The sequence below is a fragment of the Pelophylax lessonae genome, assembly GCF_965119305.1.
Source record: "Pelophylax lessonae genome assembly, chromosome: 4".
Classification (NCBI taxonomy): domain Eukaryota; kingdom Metazoa; phylum Chordata; class Amphibia; order Anura; family Ranidae; genus Pelophylax; species Pelophylax lessonae.
Window position 1 is genome coordinate 222,167,254 of NC_138771.1, and position 17,417 is coordinate 222,184,670.

Here is a 17,417-nt window from a genome sequence, read left to right on the forward strand (position 1 = left end):
TAATTGTATGAAAACAGTGTTGAAAGCTTGGTTGGTGGTTTATGCTGCCCACTCTAACCCTCCTGGACATGTTTCTCCACATACTCACCTTTGGTTTAACATTGAGTTGTTGGAGTTTCTGTCCATTACTGATCCACAAATATGGGCATTAAGGGGCATAAAATACTTAGACCAGATTTGCTTAGAGGGGCAGTTGCGGACCTTTGATAGCTTAAAGCAAGCCTATGATCTGCCTATCCCCTATCTATTTAGGTATCTCCAGCTCAGAGATGCCTTCCAAACTCAATTTGATGAGCAGCCAGTTGCTCTATATACCTGAGCCCTTAGGGACAGGTCCATGACTAAGCTCCTATCTACCATCTACAAGGATTTACCTCCCTCCATTCATGTTGGTCTTGAGCCCGTTAAAGCTACGTGGCTCTCTGACCTCCCTGAGCTGGATGAAGAAGACTGGGAGGAAATGTGGGACTGTTCCTTTTCTCAGATGGTGTCTACTAGAGATAGACTGATCCAGTTTAAAATTTAGCACCGAGTTTGCCTTACTCCCGTACAATTACATACAGTATAATATATCAGTCTATGCTACCTGTTGGAGGTGTTTATCAAACTCAGGGGACTTCATTCAAATTTTTTCGCAGTGTTCATTAATTCAGGCATTATTTCAACTGTAATTTCTGTCATTCTCTCGGTCATTGCTATTCAAGTGCCATTGACGATGTGTGTCTGTTGGGTCTGGTGGACTCCCTAGCTCCTTATAGGGCCCCTAGGGCTCGCTTGGATATTCTACTATTTATGCACATAAAGTCATTGTTCTTGAATGGAAATCTTCCTTAGCCCCCCCACTCAATTTCTGGAAGCATCTAGTCTAGCTTACCATTGTACAAAGCAACCTATTTAGCTTGTGGTGTACTAAAAAGTTTCATAAAGTTTGGGATATATGGATAGACTCCCCATCTATGAATAGTGACTCTACCACACCCAACTGCTGATAGTTAATTTCCTGGGAAGTTGGTGTACTGGTGGTGTCATGCCTATTTGCTTTCTCTATATGACTTAACCTAGTTTGATGCTGGTTTTAACGTTAGGGCCATGGCTATGATCCTTCCTTGTAAAATATTGCCACCCTGAGTTTCGATTTCTAAGTACTGTGATTTATTCTACCTTTGTGGTCTGAGCGTACCTTTTTTTTACATTCCTTTACTGCGTTTTTTTTTTTTTTTATTGTTGTTTCGCAAGCATGGGTATGTCTTAATAGGCTCTGTATTGTATGTTCTGAACCCCTAAAATCTGAATAAAAAGAATCTTTAAAAAAAAAAAAAAAAAAATATATATATATATATATATATATATATATACACACACACACTGTACATACAGTATATGCATATATATATATATACATACATATATATATATATATATATATATATATATATATATATATATATATATTGAAATTCACTGTCGCAGAGAAATTTAAAGCAGTTTTTTATTTACTAGATGTGGAATTCCAGAAGAGTTTATATCACACAAGGGTGTTCAGCCTGTTTCGACAAAATTTCAAAGATTTGCTAAAGCCAATGATTTTCAACATACAACATTTAGACCGGACAATACACAGTTAAACCAAAAGACTTAGTAAACCTTTCAAACTGTCAAACATTTGCTATCAAAGCTACAGCAATGCTAGGTAGAACCATACATTGCCATTCCTTGGCACAAGAATACACATATGAATGGCATAGGATCACCAGCTTCATTTCATTCCACTCTACTTATGACAAGAAACCAAGTGCATTCTAAAATAACACTACAAGGTCATATACTAAATTTATATATATGTCTGTATTCTCCCTGTGCAAATGTATCCTCCATACAGTGCATCTGGAAATTATTCACTCAGCGCTTCACTTTTTCCACATTTTGTTATGTTACAGCTTTATTCCAAAATGGATAAATTAATTATTTTCCTCAAAATTCTAGAAACAATACCCCATAATGAAAACGTGAAAGAAGTTTGTTTGAAATCTTTGCAAATGTATTAAAAACAAAAAAACAAAAAAATCCCATGTACATAAGTATTCACAGCCTTTTCTGGATAATTTGTTGACGCACCTTTGGCACTAATTACAACCTCAAGTCTTTTTCAGTATGATGCTACAAGCTTGGCACACCTATTTTTGGGCAGTTGCTCCCATTCTTCTTTGCAGGACCTCTCAAGCTCCATCAGGTTGGATAGGGAGCGTTGGTGCACAGCCATTTTCAGATCTCTTCAGAAATGTTCAATCGGGTTCAAGTCTGGGCTCTAGCTGAGGCCACTCAAGAACATTCACAGAGTTGACCAGTAGCCACTCCTTTGTTATCTTGGCTGTGTTCTTAGGTTCGTTGTTCTGTTGGAAGATGAACCTTCACCACAATCTGAGGTCCAGAGCACTCTGGAGCAGGTTTTCATCAAGAATGTCTCTGTACATTGCTGCATTTATCATTCCCTTGAACCTGACTAGTCCCCCAGTTCCTGCTGCTGAAAATGATCCCCACAGCATGATGCTGCCACCACCATGCTTCGCTGTAGGGATGGTATTGCCCAGCTAATGGCCTCTCCAGACATGACGCTTGCCATTCAGGCAAAGAGTTTAATCTTTGTTTAATCAGACCAGAGAACTTTGTTTCCCATGGTCTGAAAGTCCTTCAGGTGCCTTTTGGCAAACTCCAGGCGGGTTTTCATGTGCCTTTTACTGAGAAATGGCTTCCGCCTGGCCACTCTACCATACAGGCCTCATTGGTGGCGTGCTGCAGAGATGGTTGTTCTTCTGGAAGTTTCTCCTCTCTCCACAGAGAAATGCTGGAGCTCTTTTAGAGTGACCATCAGGTTCTTGGTCACTTCCCTGACTAAGGCACTTCTCCCCGGATCACTCAGGTTGGCCAGGCGGCCTGCTCTAGAAAGAGTACTGGTGGTTCCAAACTTCTTCCATTTAGGGATGATGGAGGCCACTGTGCTCATTGGGACCTTCAATGCTGCAGAAAGGTTTCTGTACCCTTCCCCAGATCTGTACAATCCTGTCTAGGAGGTCTACAGACAATTCCTTGGACTTCATGGCTTAGTTTGTGCTCTGACATGCACTGTTAAATGTGGGACCTTATATAGACAGGTGTGTGCCTTTCCAAATCATGTCCAATCAACTGAATTTATCACAGGTGGACTCCAATCAAGTTGTAGAAACATCTCAAGGATTTTTGGTGTAAACAGGATGCACCTAAGCTCAATTTTGAGTGTCATGGGAAAGGCTGTGAATACTTAAGTGCATGTGATTATTTGTTTTTTTATTTTTATAAATTTGCAAAGATTTCAAACAAACTTCTTTCACGTTGTCATTATGGGGTATTGTTTCTAGAATTTTGAGGAAAATAATTCATTTAATCTATTTTGGATGTAACTTAATAAAATGTGGAAACAATGAAGCGCTGTGAATACTTTCCGGATGCACTGTATTTGTCCTGGTGACTACTATTGTCATTAAGATTGAAAGTGAAGGAAAATCTATTCTTTTCATTTCTAACTGGAAGAAGTATAGAGGGGAAATCTTCCAGAGAGGACATTTGTTCAGGTGACAATTGCCTAAGACAAACTTTCTCCTACTTTGGAGAGATCTTCTCTTGCTAGCTACCGTGTCGCCATAAATACAGTGGCTTGAAAAAGTATTCATACACCTTGAATTTCCCCACATTTTGTCATGTTACAGTCAAAAACGTAAATGTATTTTTTTTGAATTTTATGTGATAGACCAACACAAAGTGGGACATAATTTTAAAGTGGAAAGAAAATGATAAATGGTTTTCAAATGTTTTTGCAAACAAATATCTGAAAAGTGTGACATGCATTTATATTTAGCCACCCTGAGTCAATACTTTGTAGAACCACCTTTTGCTGCAATTACAGCTACAAGTCAGTTTGCATATATTTCTTCCAGCTTTGCACATCTAGAGAGGGACAATTTTGCCCATTCTTGTTTGCAAAATACTTCAAGCTCTGTCAGACTGGATGGGAAACATCTGTGAACAGCAATTTTCAAGTCTTGCCACAGATTTTTTATTGGATTTAGGTCTGGACTTTAACTGGCCCATTCTAACACATGGATATGCTTTGATCTAAACCATTCCATTGTTTCTCTGGCTGTATGTTTAGGGTCGTTGTCCTGCTGGAAGGTCAACCTCTGTCCCAGTCTCAAGTCTTTTGCAGCCTCTAACAGGTTTTCTTCCAAGATTGCCCTGTATTTGGCTCCATCCATCTTCCCATCAACTCTGACCAGCTTCCCTGACCCTGCTTAAGAAAAGCATCCCCACAACATGATGCTGCCACCACCATGTTTCACGGTGGGGATTGTATGTTTAGGGTGATGTGCAGTGTTTGTTTTCCACCACACAAAACGTTTTGCTTTTAGGCCAAAATGTTCAATTTTGGTCTCATCTAACCAGAATACCTTCTTCCACATGTTTGCTGTGTCCCTCATATGGCTTCTCGCAAACTGCAAATGGGACTTCTTATGGCTTTCTTTCAACAATTGCTTTCTTCATGCCACTCTTCCATAAAGGGCAGATTTGTGGAGTGCATGACTAATAGTTGTCCTGTGGACAGATTCTCCAACCTGAGCTGTGGATCTTTGCAGTTACCATGACCCTCTTGGCTGCTTCTCTCATTAATGCTCTCCTTGCCCAGCCTGTCAGTTTTGGTGGACGGGCATTTGTCTTTGTAGGTTTACAGTTGTGCCATACTCTTCCCATTTTTCGATGATGGATTGAACAGTGCTCCGTGAGATGTTCAAAGCTTGGGATGTTTTTTTATAACCTAACCCTGCTTTAAACTTTTCCACAACTTTATCCCTGACCTGTCTGGTGTGTTCCTTGGCCTTCATTATGCTGTTTGTTCACTAAGATTTGCTAACAACACAAGTGGATTCTATTTACTAATTAGGTGACTTCTGAAGGCAATTGGTTCCACAAGATTTTAGTTTAGTCGTATCAGAGTAAAGGGGGCTGTTTGTTCACCAAGATTCTCTAACAAACCTCTAAGGGCTTTACAGAACAGCTGTATTTATACTGAGATTAAATTAGACACAGGTGGACTCTGTTTACTAATTAGGTGACTTCTGAAGGCAATTGGTTCCACTAGAGTATAGTTGCATGCCACACTTTTCAGATATTTATTTGTAAAGAATTCTGAAAACCATTTATCATTTTCCTTTCACTTCACAATTATGTACCAATTTGTGTTGGTCTATCACATAAAATCTCAAAAAATACATTTACATTTTTGGTTGTAAAATGACAAAATTTGGAAAATGTCAAGAGGTGTGAAAACTTTTTCAAGGCACTGCAAAGTAAAGGAAAATCTCTGTCTGGGAGCAGAAGAGGTGTGCACAGTATGTGGATTTGAAAGAGCAAAAAAGGTAAGCAGAAATAAGTAAAACACTATTTTACATATACTGTATATTGTAAATGAGGACTGTTATATAGGGTCTCTTGGCATGCTATGTTACTCTTCTACAGATATGAAAAGCCCTGTTTTAACTGAAAATCTTTAGCTCTAAGTGCTTACATTTCTGACAAATCTGGATTACAAAGATTAGTGGGAATAAACTTTAATAACCTTTACTATACTACACCAAATTAAGACTCCATGGCTAGCATTTTAAATACTAAGTAACCCTTAAATGACCTTGGTATTTAAATTCTAAAATAATGGGAAGGGGGGTTAATATGAGCTTGGAACTTTGGATACTAAATTGTTTAAAAATGTAATTCTACTGTAGACAATTTTTTAGACAGTGGGAAACGAGTTAGATCTCCCACTATGGGAGGCACTGGCAAAGGAAATGAAAGCCACACTGCAGACATATCAATATAATTCAGTTGTGTACGCAGTTGTGGACCTCATGGACGACAGTACAAGTTTTTGTCATTGTCTGTGAGACCTATATGATGCGACGTATATATTTAGATCATTATTGCATTTAAGTAATTTGTTTATCCCTATACCAACATTGTGCTTGTTGGACTATTGTTATTAATGCCTTTTCGAGGCGATTTCTTTTATATATGTATATGTTCCTTTTTTCCTGTTCCCCCTTTTTTTAAAATTGTCAATCAATAACATTTTTTATTTTTTATCTAATCAGTACCTATAAAGTCCATGCTTTTCCAAACAAACACTGTGTTATTTTGTTCAGGTCATTCTGTAAGATTTCTGCATCATGATGTGAAGTTATTGTCCTGCTTAATTTTGTGTCATCTGTAAAAACTGAAATTGAGCTAGTGATCCGGTCCTCAATGCTATTTATGAATAAATTGAACAAAATTGGTCCCAGAACTGAGCCTTGGGGGACCCCACTTACCACTCCGGTCAAGTGTGAGTATGCGTTATTTATTACCAACCTTTGGACACGCCCCTTTTACCAGTTTTCTATCCAAGAGCAAACCTTCTGATCTATGCCTGCAGACCTTATTTTTTAAATTAAGCATTTGTGGGGGACTGTATCGAATGCCTTACCAAAATCCAGATACACCACATCCACAGGTCTCCCCCTATCTAGCTCACAGCTCACCTCCTCGTAGAATGTTAACAGATTGCTCTGACAAGTACGTCCATTTGAAAAACCCATGCTGATTACTGCTGATGATACTACTGACTTTAACAAATTCTTGGATATAGTCCCTTATCATCCCTTCCAGTAATTTACATACTATTGATGTCAGGCTGACCGGCCTATAATTGCCCGGGATATGTCTCTGCCCTTTTTAAAATATTGGTATCACGTTAGCTTTCCTCCAGTCACCTGGTACAGTTCCTGTCAAAATACTTTCTGCAAAGATCAGGAACAGTGGTCTAGATATAACCTTACTGAGTTCTCACCATAAGGTGTGCCTTGCTTGGGATTAACAGTGGATGGAAGTGGTAGGTTCCTTAATCTCTATTCAGGCCTATAGTGGTTATAAAATCCATCCACAGCCAGCTGCTGTCAATCACAAGGCAGACAGACCTGATGAGGAACACATCTTTCAGAGTTCCCCATCAGGCTCTGCCCACTGCAGGTACATCAGCTGTGGAGTTAAGTTGGCAGTTTTGTCAAAGGGTGGGTGGAACCTGATGGGGAGCTCTGAGAGACTAGTTCCCTCAAAACTGTTGCAAGGCTTTCATTAATTTGCCACAAGATATTTTCAAGGGAGCATACCACCAGAAATATGTTTTCCGAAAGCTTTGGGAGAATGCGAAAATGGACCTCTCAAAAGCTTGCGCTAAAAATGAATTGTTAGGACTAAGCTACTTGAAGAAATTAATCTCTTACAACTTGTCCCTAGTTGTAGGCAGTCAGCTCATTAGGCTAGAGCTACACAGGAGACTTTTAGCAGCAAAATTGCACAATTTAGGTTGCTAGCAGTTTAATAAAACCGAGATGGAACAAATCGCTCTCTACGGAGTGAGCTATTCAAGTAGCAAGTAGTAGTAATCAGTCTTAAATGCCTAAACAATGCTCTAATCATGTGTGATTGATCTACTGCTACTGCATGCTGCTTGTATAGTTTACACCATAGATAGCCATTTGTTCAATCTGCTTAGCAATCAATTACTAATTCCAGCAATGAATTGTATTTTAGTAGCACAATTGAGCTATTCAAGATCTTTAGTGTAGCTCCATCCTAATAAGTTGACTGCCATCAAATAGGTAAACTTCTAAGTAGTAAGTGCTTAAAATTGCCCATGCTATTTCAACAGATAAGAATCTATAATACACAGTTTGTTTTCTTTGAAATTTTAATTAAAATAGTACCAGTGAATTTGTGCACAGTGCTGTCAAATACACTAAGCTGTAACAAGTAGAATGAATGGCATTCAAGCATTCAAAGATCTGAAGAAGTCAGCCATCTGACTCATAAGGGGTCAGGCTGGACTGTTTAAATTTGTAAAATTTTTTTTTTGCTTTTTACTACTTTTCTGTGTGGGAGGTTGCCTAATAGAAATGAGTAAACTGATTTGCTGGGTTTGACATTTAACTCAGATTTGGATCATTTGAAGCTGATGTTTATCAACTGCAGATTTAATCCAGATCTTTGGCTCATCTGCCGAAATAATAGAATACAAATATGTATATCGCTCACACTTTTACTAGCACAGTATATTGAATATACAGATTGCTATGTGCACTGGAAACCTTTGACCTGGGAACCACTGAAAACAATTAGCCCTTTTAGTGATAGATTTTTTTGGTTAAAGAAAGTGTCCCTTGGTACCGTTGTCATTGGGGAGCAAGGTGAATGGTGGATGCTCCTTCACAACATCTGGCATTGGCTTGCTTTGTGGCTTTTTTTATTCAGTCCCATGACCCATTAGGTCTGCAAAGGAAACAGCTGAAGAGTTTTGTAGCTGGGTAGACACTCATCAGGTCCTCTCCCATTGTGATTGACATTAGGAAGTGGGCGGACTCCATAACCAATAGACATCCTGCTATTGGATATAGAATCTGCCCACTGCCTGCTGTTAATTACAGAGAGAGCATACCTGATGGGAAGTATCACTGGAAGTTAGTTGGCTGTGAGGAGGAAAGTGTCCTTGACAAAAAGTGACAGAGGAGGAGGAGGTAGCAGTACATTGTACAGAGACAGGATGCTGCCTGTCTCTGTATGCCAAATTAGAGTTGGACTTAATTACCTCTAATTTTATTATCCACAAAGTGGAGGTGATTCTCCTTGCATTCGGTGCAGCTGTAGCTCCACTTTGTAAAATTGGTGATATTAAGAACTACAGTACCTGAATCTGCCACACAGTAAAGCTATTGAAAATGGTGGCAGGACTTGAATCTTATATGTTAGTATTAGTTATATTACTTATATACTTATACTTATATTTAGGCACTTATACTACAAGTGCCTAAATGGTACAATGTTCCTTGGTCTAACATGAGTATGTAGGAAAGGGAGAGGGGATGTCAGAACCTGTCACAAAGCTGGGAAATTAAAACTGAGCTTGTGATGAAGACACTGAGGTTACCCTCATTGGTATCATGTCAAAATTACCAGTACATTCAGGTTTTAAAGCAGCTGACAGTTATATAAAAACCTCTACTTTTTCAGATGTTTAGTGTGCCACCACCACTCCAAAAACAGAAATGCAGAAAAATTTCTAATACGAAATACTAAAATAATAAATAAATGAAAGTGTTTCATTTACCCCTAGAAACTAGTACATTCTTCTTCTACTTAATCTAAAGAGCAGATTACTGCACTCCGTTCTATGACTTATTTTAATGTAAAGTTGGTTAAGCTCCTTATGTGGTATTATGGCTCTGAATCACTTATAAATTATTCATGATTGCTAACCAGAAGGGGACATTTAATGTTGTATTAGTGCTATCATTTCCTATTTAATTAATTGTGGAAACCCAAGTTTAGAAGTCATTTATGTCCCCATACCAGTTCTCTAGGGCAAGAGATTGAGGTTTTTTACATCAACTCATCAGTGCAAGAAAGTATTAGGAGAGTGGTTCTACTCTTAAAGCACCTGTCTAATGCTAGGTCATAGGGTCTGGAATTAACGCAACAAAGGGGAGGGGGTTGAATGCCATATGCTTATTGTGCCAGGCTTTCAACAAAAGGAAATGCACACCTTTTTTTTTAATACCACCACTTACAAGGCGAGTTAATTTTCACTTATTTACTCGCTTACTGGCTACTTAAAGGAAGCATAAGTTGTTCTGTAAATCACATTTACTGTTTAACAAGCTCAGCCTCCCAGTGTTTGTCTAAACGTAATCTGGACAGCTATAACAAGCAATAGCTTTTTCTGTACTCATGGGTTGCCATCCCCAATCCCCTTCCTTCCCCACACCCAGACCCCTTGCTTACTGGTTCCCAGGAGCCTAAAACCACAGCTAACACTGTCAGGAAGGTGAGAGGGAGGAGCTCTGGGACTGTCTATTCCCTGAACTTCTCTGTCAACCCATAATCACTTGGTCCTAAACATTTCTGGTTTTGGTCAAAATAAATTCCCTTTGGGAATACTAAACTATTCTGAATTTGAATCCTGCTTAGAAAGCTGGGTGCACAGTGGATCAAGGACAGTCTGTATTTGATTGACTGGAGCAGAGGGCATGGGAGGTAGACCCCTAATGTCTCAAAAAGAGAAACTGTTACCTGCCCAACATTAATACAGGGGACCTTTTAGCCCCCTTGTGATAGCAATCAAGTTAGGTGAACAGAAAACAAAGAAAAGTGTTAAAAAAAAAAATAAAACAGTCCTTCATTTACAGTTAACTCAAAACAGATGAGACGTAAAGATAATTCAAGCATCACCTATTGATAAATAAAAGTATCATAATTTTTTATCATTTCTCAGATACAACCAGTTTTGAGTCTTGACATCTATGGTACCAATTTCCTCAACTCTACCTCATCTTTTATTTTGTACATAAAAATTGTGAGCATTTTTCCTGAAAATATAGGTTTGATAAACAGTTGTGCCAATATGCATTCAAAAATATATAATATTCTGGGAATTTTTAACACATTTATAGCCACATATGTTGATTTTACCATGTTTGTGGAAAATGAAAAAAATTACTCTAGAGAGGAAGTGGTTAGGAACCAATCTCACAAAAAACAAAAGTTCTACATTTTCAGCCATAATCCTGTAATATCATTTAGGAGAACATATTTTGGATCTACAATGGTGTAAATGTGTATTCTGATTGAAAGAACAGTACCTGGGGGTTATATTACTGATAGAATTATTGAGTGAAATAACCACTGAGATCTAACTTATGTAGTAGGGCATTGCTAGTGTCCTCACTGAGCATAATTACAATGAAAATGAGTAGGAATTCCTGAATAGACACAATCTTTTCAGTTGGAAAGATAGCCAGTAATAAATTGAGTTTATGTTTATGAATGAATTTGGATATAAAGTTCTATTATTACCTGGTTCGTGTATTTCCTCTGTACCAGTATAGGATGCAAAGACTTGTCCAGAGAATTTATACTGCTGCTGTCTAAAGTTGTTCTGCAAATAATCCATCACCATGACGTAACCAGACTGCTGCATTGTCAGGATCTCACAGAAGTATTCCAACTGCCAAAAAACATGACAAAGTATGACAAAAATAAATAAATAAATATATATATATATATATATATATATATATAGATATATATATATATATATATATATATATATATATATATATATATATCTATATATACACACACACACACACACACACACACAAACAAACAGGTATATATAGATAGATATATATATATATATATATACTGTATATACATTCACACACAGTATGTTGTTAGAGGGGTTGTAAACTCCGCTTGGGAATTTTTAACCTACAGGTAAGCCTATAATAAGGCACCGTTTAGGAGATATTCACCCTGCATGCAGCCAGTGACATCACTGGCACATGCGCTCTGAAGGTCCAGTTTAACTGCTGGAACTTCAGAGCTTCATGCCAGAACCGAGGGCTCCTGCGGGCATGTGCCTGAGTGACGTCATTGCGATTCCAGCCAACACATAGCTGGAGCACGCGAACCTGGAGGAAAGACAGGGGGTGACATTCCAGGGTGAGTATTTCATACTGTGCTAGCATGTGGTGCATACTAGCACATTATGCCATTGCCTTGCAGGTTTTTTTTTTTTTTTTTGCAACATCGGCAGTTTACAACTGCTTTAATATTGAAATGAAAAAATCATAGAACCAAGCTATTTTTTTCTTAGCAATATTTAGAGGGCTGTGGTAAGAAGGCTTTAATAGTTATGTTTAACATTTCTGTTATTACCTAAAATCAGTCTTGACTTTACATTGGGTTATGCACATTTTATTGACTGTAATCCCTTATGTAATGATCACCTAATTTAGATTAACTTCCTTCTTTTACAATGTTTACATGATTCAATCATTTTCTTTTTTCTAAAGCAACTTTAGAGTGGCAGCTAAAGTTTCATTCAGATCACTGCGATGTATGGTAAGCTGTACACAACAGACAGACAATGTTATGTGATTATAGTGCTTGTGTTAGAAAAATCTCAAATTTAAACTAGCTTTATAGAATGGGATGCCTAGACCTTTACAGCCATCTTAAGCCACCTGAAGAGTGGCAGATCCTGGCCCAAGTAATGATTCCCTCTTTGCACATGCAGGAGTTCATTCCTATAACAGGAACAAGACCTACTTTATTGGGGCAACAAAAAAGACCAATAACGTGTGTGAATGGTGCATGCATTATAAACTGAGTGTCCTGTAGCTGGCACACCAAGGAGCAGATGTGACCCATTCTGGGAAGAGAACTGAGGTGTTGACAGCAGAGCTGGACTTAATGAAGCCAGGGTCTGCATTTGAAAATGAAGTAAATGCTGGACAGAAAGAGAAACCAGAGATAAACTATCCGCAAGTTCATGGCTTCTGTAGTGAGTTATTAAAGTGAACTTTTGGGCTCACCTTATTTTGTAAGGTGGCCCCTCACCCAAAAAGCATCCTTTTCTGCAGGGAAAGGATGACACAAAATAACAGATACAGTACCTTTCAGCAAAAGCCTTCCATTGTATTTGGGAGCCATTTACTGTTCACTTTTCAAAGAGACGCTCTTATTCTTATATTTCTGATTTAAGGCTGAAACCCAGAGGCATCTTACATCTTTTAGGGACACTAATAATGGGATTTCTGTACCTGTGCTTCATAGTCGGTTATATCTATTATGAGTAAGCTTCCTGTTGGGAAAGTATTGTAGCAATGAGATTATCCATGTGGCAGCAGCTAGAGTAATGGGCCATACACACTATAAGATTTTCTGAAGACTGTTTCCTTTAGACTTACCAAAACCATATAATATGAGGTCAAACCTAAACACTTTCAATTTGTATGCAATCTGGCAGGCCCTTGCACTACATAGAAAAGGTAAATCTGAAGGAAAAAGTCTTCAGAAAATCTTATAGTGTGTATCCACCTTAAGACTCCATAGTTAAGCAAAGTTTGGAACTTTGACTGAGAATACTGTTAGGGTTAAAAGAAATGCTAAAACGATTCAGACCACCAATATCAATCCATTGCTAACATAAATAGATTTGATGATTCATGGACAGCATTTGTTGAACTTTATATCTAACTAAAAGAGCTGTTCAGTTTTCATAAACCCAACTGTTGTTCACTGGGTAAATATGGCTACGGTCTGTTTTAGTATAACATATCATTACTAAACAAAAGATGTGAAAACTGCAATACATAATAATAATAATAAAAAAAAAACATATATATTCCACCCATTCTCATGAATTGTGATCAAACTGCTGGGACAGAGTATAACCTTACACATACCTGAGCTTCCGATATGGTCACTGTGTCCTTGAATACAATCCATTCTACCGTCTCCAAGCACGGAGGAGTTGTTAGTGATCCATTATAAGTATAATATTTTTCAGTATAACTTGGTAAGAGGTCCAACAAAACAAATGGTTCTAGTTCAGCTTTTTTACCTGTATAAGAATATTGAACAGGTTAATGTAACTAAACTTAGAGTGTAATTAAACTACACATAAACAGTTGAACATAATATTCAAGCATATGTATAACCAAATCTTTTTTTTTAGCTTTAGATTTAGAGGGAAGGGTTAAACCTCCTATCAGTTTATTTTTTGCTGACTGTGTACTGCTAAGATTTCCCTTCATTCCCAGTGTTGGTGATGCAACAGGAAATATGAGGAAATGTCACCAAAGGGAGAAGATTTCCTGGCCTGGATGTCAATGGCACACTTGTCCCCATTGGAAGATTTACCATTACCTCTTGCTCTGTGGACAACTCTAAAATGAAGGATTTCCCCGAACTTTCTGTCTCAGTGACAGTGTTCACTAGGAGAAAATACTTCCCAATGGTGAAAAAGACAGCAATAAAAACTTAACAAAAAGGTTTTGTCTTTACATACACTTTAATTATAATAAATACATATTCATATAAGAACATTTTATGCTTATTTCAGTAGGATGGGTGTTATGTGTATCTACTGGTTAGGATGGTAGAAAGCTTTCTTCTCCATTGCTAATTAATAGAGGCACCACTACTACGTATGCACCACTACTCCAAATAGAAATGAATAATAAAAAATCACCATTAAGACAAAAATAAAAAAAGATTTTTTTGTAAAATACAGTGAACTTACCAAAGCGATGAACTCTATCAACACCATCAATAATTGCTTCATAATTCTTGTTCTCTTCACCAATCTGCAGCACAGCAATATTATTTTACATTAATTAACAGCAAAACATATAACTTAAAAAATCCATTGTTTACCTTGTTATGATTGGGAAGCTTATGCTGGCCACAAACTAGTAGATTTTGAAATGAATGTTCTTACATACATTTGTACAAAGATTGTCAATGGTATAGTCAATGACTTGATGAATGTCATTCAAAAGTAGGTATAAAGGCATTTGTTGTTAACATTCGGTTTTGTAGTGAACTGACTTTTCTGAATGAAAATCACATTCACTGTCAGAAATTTGTTTGTTTAGGAAAAAATTTCCATCATACTTGTCATATTTTCTTGCCATGCCAGTTAAAAATGAGCAATGGTTAGAAAATTGAATAAATGTTCTTAAAACAAAAAAATGTAAATCAAATTTTATTATTGTATGGCCAACTTTAGCCATGGGCTCAGGGTCACCAGGTGAAAATAAAGGAAAAATAAAGTGTGAATAGACAAAATGAATGCAGCCAACAGATCTAAGGAACAGTAAACTGCAGTGCATATTTGTTTTTGGGTTTAGATGCACTTTAAAGAGGTTGTAAACTCCGTTAAATTTTTTTTTTTTTTTTTTTTACAAGCTGAAAGATAAACACATAATGAGCTAGTATGCATCGCTCACCTCTATGACGGGCGACATGTCCAGTCGCCCGTCTTCCGGCATCGCGGCATCTGGCCATCTGATTGGCCGGAGCCGCGGTGACGTCACTCCCGCGCACGCGTGCGGGAGCCGACAGTCACGGCACGGGTCTCTGAAGAAACGGCACCAGCGGCCGTTCCTTCAGAGCGCATGCGCCAGTGACGTCACTGGCTGCATGTAAGGTAAATATCTCCTAAACGGTACATGTTTAGGAGATATTTACAGTACCTATAGGTAAGCCTTATTATAGGCTTACCTATAGGTAAAAGTGTCAGAGGAGGGTTTACTTCCTCTTTAATTGAAGCACACCAGTGATGGCAAACCTTGGCACCCCAGATGTTTTGGAACTACATTTCCCATGATGCTCAGGCATTCTGCAGTATAGTTGAGCATCTGGGGTGCCAAGGTTTGCCATCACTGACTTACACTGTAGATATAGGGATATTTATTTATCAATATGTCTTTCTTAAGTGCTAACCCAGAGCAAGTAGCCAGATTCAAACCTTAACTATCTGCGGTTTTCTTTTGCATGTTTAATTTGATTGACTGCCACAAAGTAACACAGACAATGTTAGACGATGTAAATACAAACAAAAAATAAAACCTAGTATATTTTAGAGACAAAAAATAAAGAATAGGATAGGCCTATGTTATTGCAGCATGTATTACACAGACTTCAGCTAGTCATCTGTCATGACTTGGCGGAACATTGTCATGGAAACACTACAAAATTTCTTCTCACAAATACTGCAGCTTTTAGGCTCATTATTTGTAATCTGAAAGTGATTTTAGCTATCAAAATGGGTTTCCACTGATGCTAGTCACAGCTTAAACAGCTTTTATTATGGAAGGAAATAATCCTATTTGCTTTTATTAAGACGTGCTGTACATGTTCCTGCGAGTATTCGCTATGCTACTTGTTTTTACTTGCCAATATATGAAGTTTTTGTGTAAGTATACTGTATCTCGCAAAAGTGAGTACACCCCTTACATTTTTGTAAATATTTTATTGTATCTTTTCATGTGACAACACTGAAGAAATGACACTTTGCTACAATGTAAAGTAGTGAGTGTACAGCTTGTATAACAGTGTAAATGTGCTGTCCCCTCACAATAACTCAACACACAGCCATTAATGTCTAAACCGCTGGCAACAAAAGTGAGTACACCCCTGAGTGAAAATGTCCAAATTGGGCCCAATTAGCTATTTTCACTTCCCGGTGTCATGTAACTCGTTAGTGTTACAAGGTCTCAGGTGTGAATGGGGAGCGTGGCGGGACATACGGTTTGCGGGTTCCAGAGGCTTTGGGATACATGCACTTGCATGGATGTATTCATAATCACCCGGTGATCTTTTGGCCTCTCTGGTGTACCGAGTGAGCATATTCATCTGCTCCCCCGCCCACCCTACATGCTGATCATTTCAGTACCTTGAATGCTGGATATACATTTTTATTCCTAACCACTACCTGTGGTCCTGTATATATACTGTAGTCTCCTAGCTCGCCCCAGGAGAGACCTACACCTGGCTGACTCCACACTGCTGGACCTGTTGGCCGCCCTCGGATGAGCAACATGTTTGTTATATCAACTGTATACTTTTTTGCTCGCCCCTGAAGAAGTGCAACACGCGAAACATGTCGGGCACATGAGCATTCCAACTACTCCTTTTGTCTGACCGTGGCGGTCAGTTAAGAGCACTTCCAACATCTGCCCCATCTATTGTAGTTGATGTACCAACCATATAAGTACTGCTGATATTAATAAACCTATTGTGTATTTGTTTGCCCTTAGTGTCTATGCTATGGACAATTTTTTAACATTGTTGTTTTGTTTAATAAACTCTTGATATTTTTATTCATTATGGTGTTTACTTATACTATTTGTCCGTGACGGTACCTTTAAAGTCCTCTCAGCCCCTCCTCTCTCCTCTCTTTACACAGCCATTAATATCTAAACCGCTGGCAACAAAATGAGTACAACCCTAAGTGAAAATATCCAAATTGGGCCCAAAATGTCAATATTTTGTGTGGCCACTGTTATTTTCCAGCACTGTTTTAACCCTCTTGGGCATGGAGATCACCAGAGCTTTACAGGTTGCCACTGGAGTCCTCTTCCAATTCTCCATGACGACATCACGGAGCTGGTGGATATTAGAGACCTTGTGCTTCTCCACCTTTCGTTTGAGGATACCACACAGATGCTCAATAGGGTTTAGGTGTGGAGACATGCTCGGCCAGTCCATCACCTTTACCCTCAGCTTCTTTAGCAAGGCCATGGTCGTCTAAGAGGTGTGTTTGGGGTCGTTATCGTGTTGAAATATTGCCCTGCGGCCCAGTCTCCGAAGGGAGGGGATCATGCTCGGCTTCAGTATGTCAGAGTACATGTTGGCATTAATGGTTCCCTCAATGAACTGTAGCTCCCCATTGCCGGCAGCACTAATGCAGCCTCAGACCATGACACTCCCACAACCATGCTTGACTGTAG

At 38.4% G+C, this 17,417-nt stretch overlaps 1 protein-coding gene across 5 annotated transcripts in view; it reads right to left on the reverse strand.

Moving 5' to 3' along the window:
• PTPRZ1 (protein tyrosine phosphatase receptor type Z1) overlaps positions 1-17,417 on the reverse strand; it is a 343,724-nt gene that overhangs the window by 158,131 nt on the left and 168,176 nt on the right. For all 5 annotated transcript variants that reach the window (XM_082256061.1, XM_082256065.1, XM_082256064.1 and 2 more), the window contains exons 6-8: positions 14,204-14,267; positions 13,365-13,522; positions 10,966-11,116 (exon numbers count right to left, since the gene is read on the reverse strand). In XM_082256061.1, the coding sequence (XP_082112187.1) occupies positions 10,966-11,116; positions 13,365-13,522; positions 14,204-14,267 (373 nt within the window). The remainder of the gene's footprint in view (positions 1-10,965; positions 11,117-13,364; positions 13,523-14,203; positions 14,268-17,417) is intronic.